General features: G+C 35.7%; 1 protein-coding gene across 1 annotated transcript in view; it reads left to right on the top strand.

Moving 5' to 3' along the window:
• Positions 1-17,705: 17,705 nt before the first annotated feature.
• The window catches only part of LOC114520794 (adhesion G protein-coupled receptor L2-like), a 29,031-nt gene continuing 24,406 nt past the window's right edge, over positions 17,706-22,330 (top strand). Inside the window, exon 1 of the mRNA XM_028541127.1 lies at positions 17,706-17,773. Within this exon, the coding sequence (XP_028396928.1) occupies positions 17,740-17,773 (34 nt within the window). The 5' untranslated portion in view covers positions 17,706-17,739. The remainder of the gene's footprint in view (positions 17,774-22,330) is intronic.

The raw sequence follows: 22,330 nt of genomic DNA on the forward strand, positions 1-22,330 counted from the left end.
TATATAGAGGCTGTTTAAATCGACTATATTTGCTCGGATGGGATAACAACGTGACAAAGCCGGCAAATAGTGAAACAAAAAATTACACTGACAACAAACTTGTCGTTTATAGCATGCAGTACGAATTTGATTAAGTTTGAAGGTGTGACCATAGACAAGATTTTTTCTTGATAATGGTCCTACTCAACACTCCAGCTGATCTAAGCAAACGTCACGATTGCGGTTGCCTTGTGCAGTTTTTGCTTTTTTTGCACCACCTAATCTACATGTTCCATCATCATTTCCTCATCATTTCATCTCCAGGGTTGAAAATTTGTAACTAGTTATAGCTTTAAATGGATAAACCATATGCTGATTCACTTCTTGCAGTTTCTTTGCCGACTCTCGATCAATATCGGACGCGGTATTTTGTACACAGGGACATATCCCCGGGGTGCGGAGATGCGGCAACATGAATCATCGCAGGGTTTTTACACGAGTACTTTGATAGCAGGGGTGAAAAGGTGAGGTCAGAAAAGTGGGTGGCAGCCAGGCTTCTAAGGGTCTATTTTGTTAATTGACATTACTGTGTACCACATCATTACAAAATGTTCCAAACGTTTGTATCTTTTAATACAACTGAAACGAGCAAATGTTAAAAGGGAAGATATCATGCAGTTCTACAAGTCATACATTAGATCTGTACTTGAATATGCGTCTACAGTTTTCCATCAATATCTACCAAAATATCTAAGTGATGAAATAGAACAAATTCAAAGGCGTGCATTGTCAATCATATACACGGACCTTAGTTATAGGGATGCTCTAATTGAATCTGGGGAATTAACTCTCTATGACCGAAGAGAACAAGCGAGCAAAAAGTTCTTCCAACGAATTTTAGATAATCCTAGTGATAAATTATACAAACTAATATCTAAAGTCGATTCAGCATCCTTTTATAACCTTCGTTGCAATAGATTAATAAACATTCCTCATTTTAAAACTGAACGATTTAAGAACACCTTTTTAGTAGCAAGTAGTTTTGAAGATTAATAAGTAAATAATTTTTTCTTAGTTTTAACTTTATATTGATGTTATTAATAAGATATTTTAACTTGTAAGCACCATGTATTTCAGTCGCAACTGCAATGGTTTTTGATTAAACATCTATCTATCTATATAAATAAAGCTCAGTATATATTTAGTATGAACATTTAGTGTAAATTTTCTATTTAACAATTAAACAACGAGTCCGAGTTGTCCATGAGCGAATAGTTAACGAAGGCGAAGCCTGAGTTGACTATATATTCGTTCATAGACAACGAAGGCGAGTTGTCTAATTGTTTTAGTATACACCCTGTACCTAGATATATTAATTTCGAGAAAATAATCGATACACCGCAATTACATTGAAAAATAATTTAATTAATTCAATTTTATACGGTCGCGCGAGCGAATTTTTTCCAAACGTTCACCATCACGAATAGACAATGGTTGAGTAGCCAATCAGAATGTAGGATTTGTAATAGAATTACTAATTTCCCACAATTACCACATTAGGATTTATTTACAAGTTCAATAGTTTACAATAGAAATCCGTCGGGCAGAACTGAATATATCAATAAACACCCCCCAGTTATTTTTCTATAGCTGCGCCCCTGAGTGATCTATAATTCTGGAGGAACAAGATTTTTAGAACTCTCTTTTGTACAAACTGTTTCCAGTCACGAGTTTCGCTACATATCCAGTAAAGGGCAACTAATAAGAATGGTTTATTATCACATATTCTTGCACAAATATAATTGTGAAATACAATATGTTTACAAATAATTAATTCGTATTTACAAAGTAAGATCTATACTATATTTACAAAAGACAATTTAAACGTTACGGAGTTTCTATAACCTACTGACTAAGGGGAATATTTACAAGTTAAGTCGCTATCCAAGTCCTATCGAAGTCTGAATCGTATGGATAAATAACAGCGTATGCATATCCTTTCAATGTTTCCTTTACAAACGTTATTATTCTTGCCAATATTAGTGCTGAAAACAGTTCCGGAATAGATTGCTGCGTGAAAGGCGCTACTCTAGTTTTCGAAGGTATACAATGTTCGAACAATAAGATGCCAATATCTTGTTTCTAGTTTTAAATACATAAGCGCGTTTACTGATGAATCACAGAATCCTTCCAAACTAGCATTGATGTCCGTGGATTTAACTCCGTTGAAATTACCAGTAGCGAATAAATAGAACGATAATTGGGGGGGGGGAGGAAATATTCATATATTCAGTTCTGCCCAACGGATTTCTTTTGTAAGTGCAATAGCAGAACTGAATATATGAATATTCACCCCCAACCCAATTATCGTTCTAGTTACGCCCCTGGAAATTACATTGTGGTAATGAGAAACGCTACGTCCTCTTTGCATTCTTCAGAATGATAATTCAGCAAACAACTAATATAATTTATACGTATAGTCTGAATAGGACTTAAATACAAATAATGTCATTAGATTAAACACTGCCATTCATTAATGACTTTACTGTTAGAATCAATGCATCGACTGTTTTTCTTTAAATTTTCTAAAAATGTTACACCACCAAAAACGGAAAAATTCTACTGAAAATGAGAATGTTGTCGAAATGCGAATGAGATGAATTTGCCACAAAGGATGTGCTGCAGATGTTGAATTCGAATCTGGGAGTGGTGACACGAATAAACAGGTTCTCTACTTCGCTACTGAATGGAGATATAATACCCAGAAAAGGAGGCGTCTATTTCCACCCACGGATCATCTGTATTAGAAAGGAAAAGCCTTTTTTATTCTAGACATGGTCCAATTACCATCTGCACTTGCACCACAGTAATTGCCAGTTTTCAGCAGTTTTGTATGCGGCTTTGTCATAATTACGACTGTAATTACGATTTAGGGGTACCACGCCCAGTACAAAAGTAAACAAATATAAAACAAGTAGAATATATATAAAACAAGTAAACATCGTAGGAACGTGTCGATCGTTACTCTGCATGCAATATCAATATTTTCCGTTGTGTTTTGTTTTCTTTTGTTTCAGGTAAAAAACGTTAGTGAACATCTACAACCAGCTGACAGGGTTTCACTCTCACACCGAAGGGTTGTTATTCAAAACCGAGACCTTTACGACCCTTTCGATAATTACCTCACAACATTATCGTTTTAAATTTAGAACCACCTTAAATGAGATGGATTTCAAGTTTTACTCTTACAAGCTACGTGCAAAGATGCAAAACATCCTTCATTTTGACAAGTTAGTGTAGAAATCAACCGTAACGTCAGAACGAGGCTCCTGCGATCGTGACCTGGTAGCCTTGACGTTACGGCTGTTTCCCACATATATTGGTCACTCTTTTTCATGAATGTGTTGAAGAATGATGTTTTGTATCTTTGCACGTGGCTCGCCAGTAAGAGTAAAACTAGAAATCCATCTCATTTAAGGTGATTCTAAATTTAAGACGTAATTATCGAAATGGTCAATTCAGTTGCCATTTTCAGTGGATTTACATTTTACTTCTATTTTTGTGGTTTCAAACCTCTTCAAAACCTTTGCTTTGCCGCACAAAATCTTTGCAGCGCACATATCTGTCCAAATATCTTTAATTGCAACAGTATAAATTACATTACGCATGCATTCTTGGATTCAGATCAAATTATAACCGACCAACTGATAGTTCATTTTACTCACGAGGGCATGGTTGACACCGTTGGTATAGCGTTTCTAAATTTAGCGTTTGTATAGAATGTTAATTTTGTCCAAATTTTCTGGCTATAGTGAACACCTAAACCGGACGAGTTCAAGCACGGTCCCAAATTCGTCCGGTCCCGCGCACCAGTTTCACGTATTCTAATACGCTATATAGAACGTAAGTTCTAAAAATTAGAACAGCGCAGTATAGCGGGGCCAACGTGTAACCGAAGCAAGCTATAGAACACGGTCTAGCGCGTTCACAATCGTCACGTCCAAGATGGCGGAACGATCTGCACCCGGACCGGCTGCAGAAACTCTTAAAGACAAATACACTTAAAAATAAACCTGAACCACACCGGAAACGCTGGAATAACCAAACGGCATTGTAGGTGTTCAATTTTAAAAGAAGTTAAAAAAATTTGAAAAAAAGATGTGAAAATAATAGTATATTTGATTAATTGCTTACTATATAAGCGCCCTGAGCGAGGCGGGGAACGCGCTTAGCAGAAAATGTGTCGAAAAGTGTAATTTAATAATAGTAATAATAATGATGGAACGAAATTGCAGAATTACATGGTTAAGAAAATTTAAAAAATTACCTAAAACTATAAAACCAATTGTTATATTACAACTGTAATAATTATAAGTATATAAGTATATGTTACTACCATTTGCAGATTTGGCAGTCTTATACAAACTTGAAGATGGTCAATAGAAGTTGGTCAATGCTCGAAGAAATTAACAAGTCTTTTCAGATAATGACTAATCCAAGGTAATTTCTTATATTTTCTAACTTAATCTTTACTGATAAACTGATCTCGAAGTCGTATAAAATATGAATATTTATAGGAAATTATCACAGGCAAAAATATTTTCGACACAAAATTCATTTGGACAGAACATCTTTTCTGCTTTCTGCAATCGTATATCTTCGGTTATATATATTAGTTCTAAGGTCCCGCCATCTTGAATGCATTTTCTACCAGGCGCGTCGCCCGCCTTCCGTCGCATCGCGCGTGTCCCTTCGCGCGTGTCCCTTCGCGCGTGTCCCTTCGCGCGTGTCCCTCCGCGAGACAAAACATACGCAATTATATTAAAGCAAAAACACTCGCCAAGGACGAGGCTGGTTTAGTTCTACCGGGTGTCCCAAAAAAAACTTTACCTCTTTGTCTTAATATAACTCAAAAACGAATAAAAGTCATTAAATTGAAATAAACTCCACTGCATGCAAGCAGGGCTAACTTAGATTTTGATATATAACACTAAATTATTGATGCGATATTTACGGAGATACAAGCATTTGATGTCGCAAGGTACTTTCAAAATCTTTGTAAAATTGACAAAAATCGGCTATTAAATTAATTCGAAACTAATACTTTAACTTTTACGTTTTTAACTTTAGTGATTTTAACTTTAAATGTACGCTTTTCCATTGCAAACTTACTCTTATATAAGAGCGAACAATTAAAGTTAAAATCGCTGAAGTTAAAAACTTACCACGGGAAGTGGCATGCAAGTATTTTCGAATTAATTTAATAGCCGATTTTTGTCAATTTTTCATGGATTTTGAAAGTACATTGCGACATCAAATGCTTGTATCTCCGTAAATATCGCATCAATAATTTAATGTTATATATCAAAATCTAAGTTAGCCCTGCTTGTATGCAGTGGAGTTTATTTCAACTCAATAGCTTTTATCGTTTTTGAGTTATATTAAGACAAACAGGTAAAGTTTTTTTTGGGACACCCGGTATATATATTGCTCAAATATCGTACTGCATTTGGGACACATCACCCTCATTGCTTCGGTAGCCATTCTTTTAGATTCAAAATTCTAAATTTCCCTTGACAGCTTTGTTATAGAATAATACTCGCGCTTCAAACTAGATATAGAAGACATAAATACTGATTTATGCATCTCGATCTTGCTCCTCCTATGAAAAATGATATGGATGGAAATGATCCTTTAAATTCATGATAACGTTATGTAAATACTTCTCGAAACGTCGAAATGATGACTGAGATTACTGGCCATTTCCTAAATGAAAATTGAAGAGGTTAGAGATTAATATGTATTTTGCAATATTGTAAACAAGTTAGCCGTACGTAATGCTACTTCAATTACGACGTGATGGATTCTTTTCAATCTCTTGTGACTCTATATATATAGCTAATTTGTCAAATCTATCACGATAATATATCAGAAGGATGCGTTTCATCATGGAATACCGGACGCATCCTGTTCCCGTGCAATTATCTGATGCATACTGTGGAAGTATGTATTTATAGAAAAGTATGCATGTATATACATATATATGTAAATAAATGCTCTTTGAAACTCCAAAATAATAAATTATTTACTGCGATAAATCCTGTATAAAAGTCTGTTAATTCCCAGGTTCGTTGTTTCATTTGATTGTTTTAAAACGTGGATAATATTTACTGGGTATTCTTATAATATAATAGACATGCAAAATACAACCACTCTCAAATAATAAATTAAAATACATCAAGGTATGAAAATTGACATCAGTAAATTTAGAACCTATAGTTACAGCGTCCCATAGCGATGCTCATATCAGATGGAATAGGCTGGAAGGTTGGTAGTCGATTCGTATCTTTAAACGAGAAGAGATTGCATCATATAGAAAATTCCCAGTCCTGCAAGCAAAATAGACGAATTAGGTACGAACCGCTTCCACAAGATTGATATTAATAAAGAACAAGAGAAAAGTGAACAAAATAACCCACGTTTAATGGCCACGTTATTGATATTCATTATGTCTATATATTGTGTCAAAAGTCTATTTGGAATAGATTTATTATAAATCAATAACGACTGTATATTTATATAGTCGTTATCATTAAGTTTGTCCATGTCAATATATATATATATATATATATATATATATATATATATATATATATATATATATATATATATACAAAGATGTAAATAACAATCACGTGACCATTAAACATGGGTTTTTGTTCACTTTTTTTTTTACTAATATCAATATTGTTCGCCTAACTGTGGCGTTTAAGAAAAAACAGATGTCCGACCATTTCCCTTAAATTTAACATATGCAGTACAATCACGTGATCGATGTTTACGCGCTATAAAAGCGATAAAGGCTTCCCTTTACCATAATTGCAAATCAATTCCAAAATAAGAACAGATTGCGCGTTGACTTTTGAAGATATTTTTAATAGGCTTTACGAGGATTTCTTTTGGACAATGATGACGATAGAGATATAATTGATATTGTCGCTTCTATATTTTGGGGCAAATTCGTAATCAGAGATGCAGTTTTTTTTAAAAATAATCGTACTGGCTGAGTTGATTTTTGAATGAACGCGATAATATATGCGTGAACATGCATATAAAATTCCTGAGAAGTTCAGTGAATGGCCAGGCCTAAAAGCTCAATGCAGCCTTAATCCAGCGGTTAACACAACCTTTCTAAACAAACCCTAGCTTCTTCCTTGAGAATTTACGCTTGGGCCAAGCGAATACACTTGTTCCAATTGTTTTTTGTGCGGATTTACCGGGGCATTTCATATTTGTGCAAATATAGTAAACAATTCATCATTTCATCCATTATTTTCCAACGCTATATTTTATCTATATCTTTGAGAGATATGTAAGTTTTTTAAATTAATATAGGCTACTGCTCTAACACCTGCTTCCGACAGATGAAATTTTAATGTCGTGAACACGTCAGTGCCATTTTTTATTAAATTTGAATCCTGTTTTTGTCTAGAGTTAATAACTGGGCTGGCTAACACAACACATGCAGTTTTATCAAGCATAACGTTTATGGAAAGGTTGGTGGCAGTTTTACGCTACATATAGCCTATACCGCATATATCTTAATATAAATAGAGTAAGTACATGGTAGACAGAACTAGGGACAATGCATGGCTCTGGGCAGGCTAACTTTATACACGCATTTATATCGAATTTGATGCACACTAACTGGTTGTATAGCTAGTGTATGTTTGGTGGCAGTGTGATAATTAAACTGTCGAGATTTAATTAATCTTATATACAGGTAAATTTCAACTTGAACTACAAGCTACCCACACATGCAAGCTACCCTTTTCAATTTTCTCTATATATTTGCGGTTTCGACACAATGCATGGCTGTGTGTATTACTGTGAGCAAGAAAGTGCTGAAACAAAATTGATTTACTTTCGCGATAGATCATATATGCTATATGCATGACGTTTTACGGCGTTATATTTAAATACCAAGACCTATAGCTATGTATAATGCTCTCCAGAATATATATATATATAGGCATATAGCTTATTGCAAGATACTATATATTTGCAAACTGGCGTTTATATAGTTGAATAACGTTAAATTGTAAGGTATTGGAAACCTTGTTGCGCTCGGCAGAAGAATTTTGACGCTATATAGTTATTCTTTTATTTTAATATGATTCATTAAAACGAGGGAGTGAACGAAAGTAGATCACATGCATCTTCTGTGCATGTCAGCTGGATCTGAGATCGAGAGTATAGATAAAAGCATGCAACATGAACATATGTTTTATTAAATAAGCTATACAAGTGAAAAAATGTTAACAGTTCGTATACAGCTATGTATATTCTAGCTGTTCCCACAAACATCGTTAGTTAAATAGTTTGGTATATGTGTAAGTATACACATTGCGGTTGCGGTTCGGTTATGGTTGACCGATAGAAACCGCAGATGACCGCAAGGTAAAAAAAACCCGATAACGGCTCCCGTTGGCTTCCGAACGGAATGTTATGAACTCTTGAAAACGACAATTATAACACAATATCAAATCGAAAACATCTTACGAAATGTCTGTCAGACCGAGGTTCGACCGAGGACCGAGGTTCAACCTTGGTCTCACCGCAGTTCTACCTCGGTCAAATCTCGGTTTAACCGCGGTCAATCCGAAGTTTAAACTAGGTTCGACCTTGGTGTAACCTCGCTTCAACCACACGGTCAGACCGAGGTTTAACCTAGGTTAATCGCGGTGTTTGTTCAGTATATATAGGCTATTTCTGGACAAATAGCAAATACCATAATTTGTATGCACGAGATCGTAAATTAGAATTTCAATGCCTGCATGTGCAAGTGTGAAACTAATTACGCTTCTTGTACTTGAAAATAGATTCAGTCCACGTGCAGTAAAATCAAAATAAGCACAAAAAGTGAATTAAAATTTGGCTCAGCTATATAGAACAGATTTAATAACAATTTTAGACGGAGATTGAGTTGCTCGTATATACGTTTAAAACAAGAAATTCTTTTAGTTCTGTTCCGTTAACTGAGCGATTCGTAATCGAAATGATAAGTTTAATTCACTTTGTGTGCTTGTTTTTATAACCCTAGGAAACATAATTTCAATCAGTTACATCGTTTATGTGTAAGTAGTATATGACCTCCAAACACACACTCTACGAAAAATTTGACTTAATAAACTTTAGAACGAGTTCTAAAAGTATATGTTTCATAGACGCAAAATCACGAAATTGATTATTTTCTGAAAAGCATGCTATATTTTCGACTTTTTTAGCTTTATAGTTTAAACAAAAGATTCGTTCCGTTTATAAACAGTTTTCAAGAATTTTCGTGCGTTTTCATCAAAAAGTAGACGGACGTTTTCATCAAAATATCAATTTTTCTTCTTAGCTATAGTCAAGTGAGTGCTGCGTGATCACCTCATGTTTTGAATCGGCATCCATGCAAGCTCGCCCTCTTGGAACTCAATACATATGGTTGATTACAGAGATCACATACCAATGACATTTATATAATTTTAAAGAGTTTTTAAACGCTTTCGCTGTCGTGCTCGAGTTGACATATAGATATCAAGGTCTCTTATATTCGAATATAGTTAAGTAGATTATAAAACCAGCGCGTCAACTGCAGCGAAATCAGTCACTTATTTTAGCCGTGCGCATACCAAACACTGGGGGGTTGGTATTACTGTCTAGTATACATGTAGCATGATGAGTATTCAACAATTTAGGATAATTATTCCAGCTGGGTTAATTGCATGTTTTGAAAGCGAAAATGGACTAATACGGCTCGTCGACGTGACGTTCTAGATTTAAAGATGTATATATAGTCATCAGGTACAGGTGCATGTCACAATCACCTGAAAAATATTGCGAATATTTTAAAATGGATTTTTTTTGAAAGACCAACTTAAAGTGACAAGTGACAACAGCACCCATCCGGAGACAGAGTAAGGCCTAGATTAGACGTCGCATTTTAGTCGAATTTAACTCGTCGCATTTAGTGCACTGAAGTGCGACGCCTTTTTTTCGACGGGAATGCGACGTCTAAACTGTTTTTATTCGACGCGGCACATTAAATTCGACGCTGTCGAATTTTGCGACAAGCTTTGTCGCATAATTCGACCTATAAGCGCGACACCAGTTTAGACGGCAAATAAAACTGACTCGTATAAAATGCATACATTTGTTTTTTGTACCACATTATCCATTATGATCCAACCATTGTTGCTTAAGTTGTTATTAAGTTATGCGTTCAGATGATGTTTTTAGGGCTTTTGCATATTGTTTTTTGTTATCTCTGTGCCCAAGGGGATAGAACTCGCTTTATTCAGTATGGAAATGCTTACACACATATTTTCCTCATAACGGCATAAACTTAACATGGCGAGCAAAAACGAATTTTGTAAATTTTGTGGCCTAGCTACAAAATACAGATGTATTGATTGTAAGGACGTACTCTGAAATCGTTCAGAGTGTTCTGTACCAGAACTATATAGACGAGGAAACTGACGGTTGGATGGAACAAGCTTGCGTATCGTACTGCAACGATTTCTTTCTCAAGACAACAACCGATCAAACAAATTGACAGGGACAAAGATGAAGACGAAGTTGAAGTTGAAAGCCAAGATGATTCGTTGCAACATCCGCCAACCCTCAAACGTAAAAGCGAAAGTGGAAAGATCAATAACGGGAGAAGACCAATGTGGACATCTGAACATTTGGATGACATGGTTGACATCATCACCAACAGCAAACAGTCTAAGCGAAAGCTGATATTTACAAATATCAAGACGGCCAAGAACACAGATGTTTATCGCATCGTTTTGCAAAAGATAAAAGAGAGACAGGCCTTATTTACACTCAACATCAAGCAGGTCCGAAACAAGTTTAAATGATGTGTTGGAACATGCAAGAATCCAAACAAAATCTGGCATACAGCGATTCTTAGAAGATAAAGGTTTTCCAAAATGGTTCGATGCTCTATTCCTATGTTGAATAAAAGTAGAGATTCGTGCCAGCCAGATGAAGCTGTTGAGCCATCGGCCGTAAGCAGCAAAACCACATCCTCATGTTTCCAGAACACTCTAGAGGGTGATGTAGAAGAAAACGATTCTAAGGAGGATGACATACAGGAGAAAGATCGATCTAGGGTTAATCTGTTTGCTCCATCCAAAAAACGCAAAAAAAAGAACGATGTGGCAGAGCAAGTCACAAAAGTTGTGAATGTTTTGGAGGGGATAGTGAAAAATGATCCAACCATGGAACTTCCCGCATTCATGACGGAAGATGCTGAGAAATCCAGGCAAAGTGAGATCGAACTACTGAAGCTTCTAGCCGGTGAGTCTCAAGGACCATATGCCCAAAACTCATCACGAACTCTTCAACAAGAACACCAGCAGCAAAAACAACAGCAGAATTCTCCACAACAGCAGCAGAATTTTCTACAACAACAGCAAAATTTACCACCACAACAACAGTGGCGTAGCCAACCCGACAATTTAGTCATGCTATGCTAATATTTTGGTGTTCATTGACTGTGGAAACAATGAATTTCTAAAGAAATGAATAATGATAATAACATAAAATTTGCATAGCATGACTAAATCGGCAGGCTGGCTACGCCACTGCACAACAACAATATTTTCCACAACAGCTGCAGAATTTACCATAACCAAGGCAACATTGGATGGAACTTGAATCATCAGCTCCTCTAGCACCTTTCAATCGTTTTTATCACGATAATAATGTGTCTACATCTGCACCAATTCAGATGAGTGACTACCAGAAACTATTAAACTTTATGAAAACTAATGTTATATTTGCTGTCATAACTGTGTGATAGCATTGGTGTATATTAGTATTTCCATATAACTATGGCAGCTATAAGGAAATTGAGTGCAAAACCTGCAATCAGATCCTGAACATAATCACAACATGGTCTGATAGGAATATAAAGATGAATCCTAACCCAGAGAAGTGTAAAGAAATGCTAGTATGCCCACTACTATACATAAACAAGATGTTGCCTCTCTAATGGTAAACAGTGTCCCTCTTGAGAAAGTATATCCTCTCATAAATTGTTACGCCTTCCTATGATAGATAATTTTACATGGAATAGCTACCAATGTTAATGAACTTATCGCCAAAGCATCCAATCGGCTACATATTATCCGGGTCCTTAAGCGAGCTGGTGTTCCAGCCAAAGAATTGGTTCACATTTATTGCGTTTTGGTGAGATCAGTACTCGAGTATTGTTGCGTGGGATGGGCGAATAGCACTTCAAGTATGCATGTGCATGTACAGAAACGAGTAATGCGCATTGTATTTCCCGGTCTTCATTTACCAATAGCGAATTGTACCGACTCGACTGAAAAATACATTCATACGCGCTGGGGCAGAAAAGCATTGGGTTTGTAACTGTTCAGAGGATGTGCATGCGCACAGATTCTTTCTGTTAAGGTTTTGAACTTGGTCGTTCACATTTCAAGTTCACTATTTTTATCTCAATGGGTTATTTAATTAACGTGAATAAAGCGTCAGGTGTTTACAAAGTGCTTTTTTTATAGCATTCCATTTTTCACCACACTCGGAGCTTCTACATTTTTTCTTGCCGAAAAAAACAAGTCGCGTCGTATAAGAATTTTTTCTTTTTTTCCATTTCTATACCTGCCTTGTCTCTCAGTGGAAAGTTTTTGAATTGTCTTTTTTTTTAAATGATTATGTGGAGATACTTCGTGTATTTGTCTCATCGCAGGGCGCAATTGAAAAATATAGCTTGCACTTCAATAAACTGCTTTCTACATATAAGAATATAACATTAGTCATTACGGATTGCATAACGCGTGCACCTCAATAAGCTGCTTTCTACATATATAAGACTAATATTACGGATTCTACGTATAAGATTGATATTATACTTTCTAATATTACGGTTGGTATACAAGTAGCTTTACTATAAATGCCATGAACACTATACAGAAATATGTTTCTGTTTCGCTAATTAATAATGTGTATTCGCTAAGGTATGCATTGTAAACTATAGTGATGAAAATTTTGCAAATACTTTTCGTGCGTAGACACATAACGCAACCTCTACCTATTTGTGCGCAAATGTCATGACATGCACGATATTTGACGATAGATATGCAAATCCCCTAATTTAACAGAGCGCGTGCATATTTGCTTGCAAATATCTGGGAAATAAATGTCCATCAATGTCACTAAACGAATTTTGCATACGTTCCTTTCAATCAGGCAGGAGTAATATGCCATGGGCGTTAGGTATATGGATAACGCCATGCACGAAACCTTAAAGGTCGACACATGCAGACCGGACGTGAAGCAAATTTTAAGTTTTCAGGAGCATATAAATTAAATTCTAGAAGCAAATTTTGGACTATATCGATGCCAGAGCAGTCAAAATGTATTATCGTTAAGTATAGTACAAGAATATTATGATAGGTTAAAATTCATTTGCTTCTTTGGGAAATAAAAAAACATTGAAAGCTTGCACCACGTTGCCCTGAATCGCGACACATACAGTAAATCGTATAGGGATTTGCACCGCTTCCGAAAACATTAAGTAACGAATACCACTGAAGCCACAAAACCATCGTTCCAAATGCATGCACTGGACAATTGCATGATTATTTCTCACTGCTAGACTGCTGTCGCGTTTCGTTGCATGAAAAACTAGCGTATTTATGAAGTTTGTTCCTTTGGGTTATCTAAATAGTTTGACCAACTGCAGTAACAGGATGTGATTTTGCCCAATTTCAAATATTCTTTGTCTATTTTTTAAACATGGCATTTAATTCCCCTTTCATTCAAGGCTTGCAATTCAATCTCTTTACGTCTAGCAACGCTGCATCGGACCCATATAGGGAAGACCCATATAGGGAAAACCTTCGAATGCATGCATGCTCTCTGTATGGCTATATCAATTACAACACACTAATGGGACTTTCCCGACATGTCAACTTAAAATCCTAATGCCCCATGGCCATGTATGAAATACGACAGTGGCTCCATTCATGATACAACGTTAAGATGCTTAAATTAAAATTTGTCAACGGGCACTCAAGCGTTGTTTTAAACTATTCTTGGTATTGATTTTTAAGCCACAACGTAGCCCCGAGAATCACGCCAACTGGATTAAAACGACATATGAGGAACAGCCTATGATGGAACGGAGCCTGTAAAGGTAGGACTTCCTTTTCTGAAGTATGTAAACGCCATGGACCTATATATGTCCTATATAGTCTTATAGACACTGTTAAATAAAAAATTAAGCGCTATGTCTGCACTTGAAAAAAGCGTGTCGCTGATGCATGTGTATGTGCGTGATGTTTTGATTAAATTCATGCATGGCTGGGGAGATTAAGGATATTACGCCTTAAATATCTAAGGTATATTATCCCAACCTATTTGACTATATATAGTTTTGAAAATAAAAAAAATGCTTTGAAAATTTATTGGGTGTTTTTGTGGTACAACTATACTTTTTATACAACGTTAGCTATATCAGGATTTGCAAGGATTAGTTGAAAGGTTTTCTCTTCATGAGAACATACATATTTGCCATGGTTTGCATTCATAACACGGTTAACACCGAAAATGCTCGACATTTCAGGTTGTTTGGCTGATAAAAATTGCAATTAACTTCATGTGCAAATATATGCAGTTATCAAAATTAGATCTTTTCTATTATCTTGTGTCCGATATCTCATGCACGCGTACATGCACTCTGTGGTTTGTGAGAGAATATATAGAAGGTTGTGGGGGAGTCTCTTTATGACACGACTTAACTTGTGGCAACGTTACTTAGCCTATACGGATATGTCGGTCGGTTGTTATAGCGTGCACAGGTGACGTGAGCAGGACTGTATGGACTATATATATATCCTTTCAGTGAATTTGGTTACGCGGACCCAATCGAACAGGTTTTCAAGTACCAGTTTTAGCTAAAAGCTGTCGGGCTTATTGTATATTGCAGTTTATAACACGTCCTAATTATTTTAGGAACAGGCTGAAATTTCAGCCCGAAGCTAGTTTCGGTAAAGTCTTTTAGTAGACCCAGCTATTTTGCATGATTCTAAGAACGCTCTCAAATGCCTAATGGCAAAAACTTGACCTTCGAGGGACTGTGAGGGCACATAAAAACTAAACAAACTAACAAAAAGCATTATGAGGGCGCTTTCTGTATTTTGCAATTTCTTTACGATTACATGCATGACATTACTGCATGTATTAACTACCTAGGTGAAATCAAGTCATGCATGTCAATATTTTCTCAAAACTTAATTTTTAATTTTTAATTAGGGTTGTTTTATTGAGAAATTTGGGAGCTTTTACTGCCGTCTATCTTTTTTTAACAAACGACGACAGCATAAAGAATAAAATTTACCATGTTCGTTTTAAACATCAGTCAAGTTTAGCGTTTGAATGGACAATGTTTACCACAAGAATTAAGCGATGTTAAACAGTTACAAGTGGGTATTTATTCCGGCTTTATTTTTGAAATATCTGATTAATATTCGCTGAAATGTTATTCTTTTTCCTTAACTCTTGTATATAAGTCATTTTTGTCATTAGCTATAAGTACGCGTTAATTAATGAGACTGTTGAATTTTCTGTCAGTAAGATGTTCTCTAAGGGAGAGCAAACAGTTATATAGTTCGCTATCTACATATTCACATCTGATACGCGTCATTCCCCAGCTAGGTTAGCTAGCATTCGATTCATTAGCGTGTGTTTAATAAACACGCGAAAAAGTATTCGACTGCCAAATTGCTGCACACGATATAGAAATTTTCAACGTGAAGTCTCACTCGGTTTCAGAATGGTTAAGTGGTTAAACGAGTTTACTATGTTAAATTTCTATTGGAACATTCTATTGCACTAGTTGCGTGCTAACGGGTGTGACAAGTTTCCGTATTATTTGTGATTTTGCCATCGCTAAATGGGCGAAGGTGTGCCATCAAGTGGGATGACACGTAATCGGATCATCCTATCTTTGTTCAATATGGCCCGTTTTTTTTTTACAGTAATATCAGCCCTAGTTTCCGCTAGATTACCCTGCGGTGCCTCATCTATAACTCGATCGAACGATAAGCTTTTTAGATTTCCAATAAACGCTCCCGATCCACGCATAAAACTAATTTTGTCGCATGGATTTATGTTACGGCTGTGTATTGTAGCCAATCAATGCAAATTCAAGCGTCTTTCATTTTCTGATGCGCATGCGCGAGTTTAAATGCCATGCTATTGGCAAGCTCATGGCATGCTCTTTACTTTAGCATTGTAACTTTTCGAAGAAGCATTTCTGGCTAATAGAAAAGATATAGCTACATTTTGCTCCATACGTTTTAACTGAACTTCTACTGCATTAAAGCATTCCATTAAGGGATATTGGTTTTTATGCACGAACTAGATGTTCTACAGCTTACATCGGCTGTATATCAATCGCAGATGTCTGGAGTGATTGCATATACAAAAGGAAATTATGAATAAATGTATTTAGATAATATCAGAAAGAGAGAGAGTTTTCAGCATAATATAATATAGATGCATGAAATCAAAATAATCGCAAAATACATCGCATAGTGTTATGTCGTATATATATATTCACGTAGGTTGCTCCCAGACGCCTAACTGCAGGGGCGATCCATATATTCACGTTCCAATTTTGCAAAGGCAATCGCTTCCAAAATTATATAATAATAATAATTATATTTCAACAGGGAACCCATGTCATGCACCGAGGTGTTTTTCAATGGGGCCCTGCGATAAAATCATTAAAAAATATTGAGCTATAAATTCGTAAAAGTTCATAAAAGTTCATAGACAATTGAACTACCCGAAAGAAGGATTTAAAAACTATCATAGCTCATGCAAGTTCTAAGGTTATTCAAATTGTCAAAGATGTTAACTCTCTAATATACTGCATGACCAAGAGGGTTCCAATCCTTTAGCGCTTGATAGACAAAACCTTTGTTTCCCCTACTTCCTTTTAGCCCGCAGTAGGCAAAAATCATTGTTTCTAGTGAAAATGAATCATTCCAAAAACGAACATGCATCCACTCATTCAAGCGACCTCCATGGGACGGCCTTGCATGCATGTGTATGCCCCCTTTCCACGAGCAAATTTTGTTTGGAAATATCCTGTGACAAAATAATTATTCCCGAAAAGATAATTTGTCACTACACTTAATTGGTACTATTTTTGCCAATGAAAAATATGCTTGTACGACGGGACCTTGGTAGGTCGCAATAGATAACACTAACTATAGTAACTTGGTACTAAAAGATCGCTTATTCCTTGAGGCTGTTAATTTTGCATTAAATAGCCCTCAAAAGAACAAAAACTACTTTTCGCTCTTTATCACCCAAAGTACTTGGCTGTCAAAATATTGAATCAGCTGGTTCCTCGTTAGATAATTAATTAACATTTACGTCTTTTGGGCTTATCTGTAGTAAGTATATAGCACAGTAAAACTGCGTGATCTCTTGCATATCTCCTGCATAGATATTTTGACCCCGCCGCCTTTGGAACCTTTTTTTAATTGTCTAATTAAAGCCCAATGCTCGGCTATAAATGCATAATAAAGTTCACTAGAAATTTCGCGGAACTATTTTTGGCGAAAAGTGTCAAACATAAACCAGAGAAGTTTCGAGAAAAAAGCCCAGTCCGCCGACCAGTGCTTCTTTGGAATCGGGAGCAGTACAAATGTTACTGTAAGAGATATGATATATCGGTCACGAAGGCATATATCTTCAGGTAAGCCGCACTTCTACTAAAACCGATAATATATTCCACGAATTAATGGAAAGCGCGTGGTTGCATGCGTTTGTGGTGGCTACATAAAACGGACTGCAACGTTTATACCGTAATTAAAAACAATAGATACAACTATAGGTGTTTATCTGATTACGCGTTCGGCACGGCATCTTAGACTGGTCTTATATGCTGATTTAAACGGAAGGGGTCCAATTGAAGATATTCTTCAATAAGCTGTCGTCCTCGGCGTCTGGATTGAGTGCAAGTCTGAAAGGATGGCTAAAACCCGCGGTGGTCCAGTGTAGTGCACTACAGTACACAGTCGTGTTTTTGTTTTTCTTAGACATTCTCATAAATTAACTGCAGGATTAAATGTGGGTATACATGCAGCTTAGTATTTTACGAATGCACGTTGCACATACGTATTCGGTATTTAAAATCTAAGCGGTGCTTATTTGCGAAACACCCTATTGAATATGTCGATTTAATAAGCTAGTTTTCATCTGCGTTATCTTTTGTCTATATAGCATATTATATAATACCGTTATATTTACCGCGGGCATTATAGCTACGTGGGCATAAACTTATTCCGGGTAAGAAGTATTTTTCAGTCTAGCTTAAAATTCCTCTTAAAATTTTTATATATAGATATATATGTAGATATATAGATATATGTTTTTAGTTCCGTCAATGCATGTTCTTTGATATAAATAATTTTTGAGCCTTTCTCAGAAATGCTTTTAATCATAATTTGCAATATGGCTGCATATGTTTTACGTTTATATATAACCAAGGATTGGCGTGCAGCGTCTTCTAGCAACTGCCCGTCAAATGTGGCATAACGACTGCCTAAAAAAGACGCAATTTTTTAGACGGTTTCAACCTGTAACAGCCAACCAGCAGATAGTACAAACTAACTCTTCCGACGAATTAAGGCCATTTGGTCGAAATTTCGAGAAGCTCAGTTTTGCCTGTTTTAGGCAGATGGTATACCACAACTTGAACTTGAAGTTGTTTCTTATGATAATTAGGTTTTCTGTTTCAATTTTGGATTCTCATATTCGTGAACATGATTTAATTAACCTTTCAAACGCGATAACGTGCGATTTCGATTTCAAACCATGTCAAAGTATAATGTGTATAATACTTATATACATGTGAATATGTATGTGAATCTGACTCTAAATGGCCGCATGTTGACACAATCCATACATAGACTATATTGAATGGGTTGAGCCTTGCATTTGACGAGTTTCGTGCTTACTTTTGGAGGAATGAGTAAAATACTATATATCCATAGATAGGCTTAATATAACTTTTACATCTTCCACCAAACTTTCTTTTTAATTGCATGGTTTTGGATGCTCGTCCCATACAGCTTTAGGGCCCATGCATACAGTATATACCGGGTGTCCCAGAAAAAAGTACTCCGGTTTGATTCATAATAGCTTCTAAACGGGGTAAGCTATTAAACTGAAATAACTTTCGCTAGATAAAGGGAAGACTAACTTAGATTTTGATATATTACAGTTGTATTTTACTTAAAAATTTACGGAGATATCAATGTTTAAAATTGGTAGCATATTTCTGGATGTGTCTAAATTATGCAAAAAACGCCGTATCAAATATTAATCAAGCTTTTCTCAACTGAAACATGCACTATTAGCAGTAAATAAATGACACTTGACAAATTGTTTATTATGAAACGAAGTATTATTAGTTACAGAAAACAAGGAAGATTTATTCGTTCGGAATCGCGTGTCCCCCCAACACGAATGCACTGCCTAGCCCGTGAGACCATTGCGTCGAAGGAGTCATGGATCATTCGTTGTTCTAGATTACGGCATGCTGTTACGATTTAGTTGCGAAGCTCTTCTAAACTCTGCGGTTGCTGATCGTGTGATACATTCCAAATTTGCTTCGTAAGGTATGTATCCCCAAAGAAAAACGTCCCATATTGCATTATTTACTGCTAATAGTGCATGTTTCAGTTGAGAAAAGCTTGATTAATATTTGATACGGCGTTTTTTGCATAATTTAATAGCTGAGGAAGACCCATTTGGTTCTTATTGAATGATTGGCATTCATCATTTTGACCATTAGAAACTCGTTTTTTCGCTTTTTAAACCGGAAAAACCGGCTAAAAAGGTGTGATATATCGCTTCTTGCGTGCAAAACAATCTCAGAATATTCTGTTCTCATTTACCTTATTTGGTAATATATTTGTGGTATATTTATATTGAAAATACACTGCGCAATAAAAGTTCACTCACGGTGGAATCTTCAGCGTACAAGTCGATTTAAACTAAATTATACATAAAACTGAATAAGAAGATTACCGCAAGGAGATCAGGTATTATAAATAAATGAAAAAAAATAGAAATAACTCTTCCGTTATGAATGAAGCCCATTTTTTATGTAACTCGAAATTTGGCCAACCCCTTAATTGTTCTATATATATATAACTGTATAGCAAGCCTCTCTATCGGGAAACTGTGTTGCAAGTTGTATCCAAAAATTGTCCAGCAGGTGTTCACAGCCGGGGGCATAGGGAGTCATGAAGTTGCACTGTATTTATCAGTATTTATGACCGTTATTTATGCTAAGGTATGCTAAGAGTGTAATCAAGCAGAGCAATAGAGTATATTTTTTTTGCCGAAATTTTTTTGCGGGAAAACGTTTTCTGTCTATAGGAAATGTGTTTTTCACCTTAATTTCCTATCACTTGGAGCGTTATAGCATTAAAATATTATCGGATAGGAAGCATTTGGCAAGGCATTTCAATTCGATTAATACTTAATTCTTTCAAGTATATACCACCGCAAAGTACTGTTGAATCAGTTTTGGCTAGAACACTTTATGATATATCTGCACGTCATGTCTCTAATTCTCATATCATCCCATATTATTTAAGACCGAGCGTTGTAAAAAGAGTTTTATTCGAAGTTATAGTTATAGCATGTAGATTTTTAAAATTATTACATAGATTAGTTTTAGTGAGATGTATATTTAATTATCTAATCACCTTTTAGTGATTGACATTCTATATTTTTATTATTTTATAAAATAGTCTCTGATTAATATTACATGTAAGACCAAATGTAAATCATTTGGCTGCAAAATTTTGTCATTAAACCACCTATCTATCTATCTATCTACCATACATGACAATCATATATACACGCATGTAAATGTCTGAATATATGAATAGAGTCATGCATGGGCACTTGAATTTTGCATGATTTTTTTTGCCCTCTATTGTGCATGCATAACGATTTGGAAGCATTAAGACTATATATACTATATAGCCCCACATGCCAATTCACATGCCAGTTCAGCAATAAATGAAAGAGTATATAAAATTCTAATATTAAGTACATATATAGTAGCCTACGTGTACGTATATCTATACGTCTTAAAACGGCTGACTCTCTTACTGCACGTCATGTCAGCGAATGTTCCATTATAATTGGGAGAAAACTGACATTTTATTTCAACATGACGTATATGTGGGGTATTTGTGTGAGGCAATTAAAATGCCTTGAAATTATTTTTTGCATTGTTTTTACATTAGGTCACTCATAGTCTGCTTCACGTGCTGATTAGTTATACTACGGGAAGCCAGCTAGTGTATATACGATATAATTTATTGGCTTCCGCCTCTTCCAGGGGGTGAGGTGTTCTGCCAAAATTGGCTTTCAACTTGAAAGCCAGTTTCAACCTGGACGTTTACTGATGATTAAACTGATCAAAGCAAAATAATCATGTAGCATACTTTAAAGTTCTCAGACTACATGCTTGGCAAGGCCGTTTCTCATATACAGATAGCCACACCGTACCGTTTGCCTGAAATCTACGGCATGTATAGACTATTATAGGACAACGGTGACTTAACGCGAGGAAGAAGGCAAAATATATAGGGTCGCATCACTGGATATAAATGGACCTCCCTAGGACCTCCCATTTTCCAAAATGCATGGGCAGTTCTAATTGAAAAATACAGTTCTAAAACTTAAAATGGGCAGCCTTTCTAAAATTGAGGTTTGGATAGAAAATGTTGAATTCCCAAAATAGTTTCCTGCAAAGGATGTAATAGGAAGTATGCATCCATTAATAGCTGAATGAATTCCCACATTAATTTTGATTTCACAAAATGTAGCTAGGTCTACCATTAAAATATATACCCGTATGAAAACCTGTATAGGTTGGATTATAAAAACACATCTAGGCAATAATTCCAAAATAATTAATTATTTTAAAGACATCTATCACAATGTGACGAGGTCTTGCACAAAAAAATGAATTGAATTTTATGCTTTAGGTTAGAAGGGTCTCTATTAACATGTGGATTTTTTTGTGGAAAATGGTATGCATGCATGTCGGTTACCATGGGTTTCAAGATGTTTTTCTTTGGATGATATGTTTTGAATTGAGTTAAAGTAACTGAGGGGAATTCTTCAAGCAGAGTCTATTTGTAACAGTCTAATTGAAAGTCAGGCAATTGTATAGCCTATATATAATGAAGAATTTGACAGATTTATAAATCACCAAATCCTA

Source organism: Dendronephthya gigantea, unplaced genomic scaffold (assembly GCF_004324835.1).
Source record: "Dendronephthya gigantea isolate DGI-Jeju-01 unplaced genomic scaffold, DenGig_1.0 000018F, whole genome shotgun sequence".
NCBI lineage: Eukaryota > Metazoa > Cnidaria > Anthozoa > Malacalcyonacea > Nephtheidae > Dendronephthya > Dendronephthya gigantea.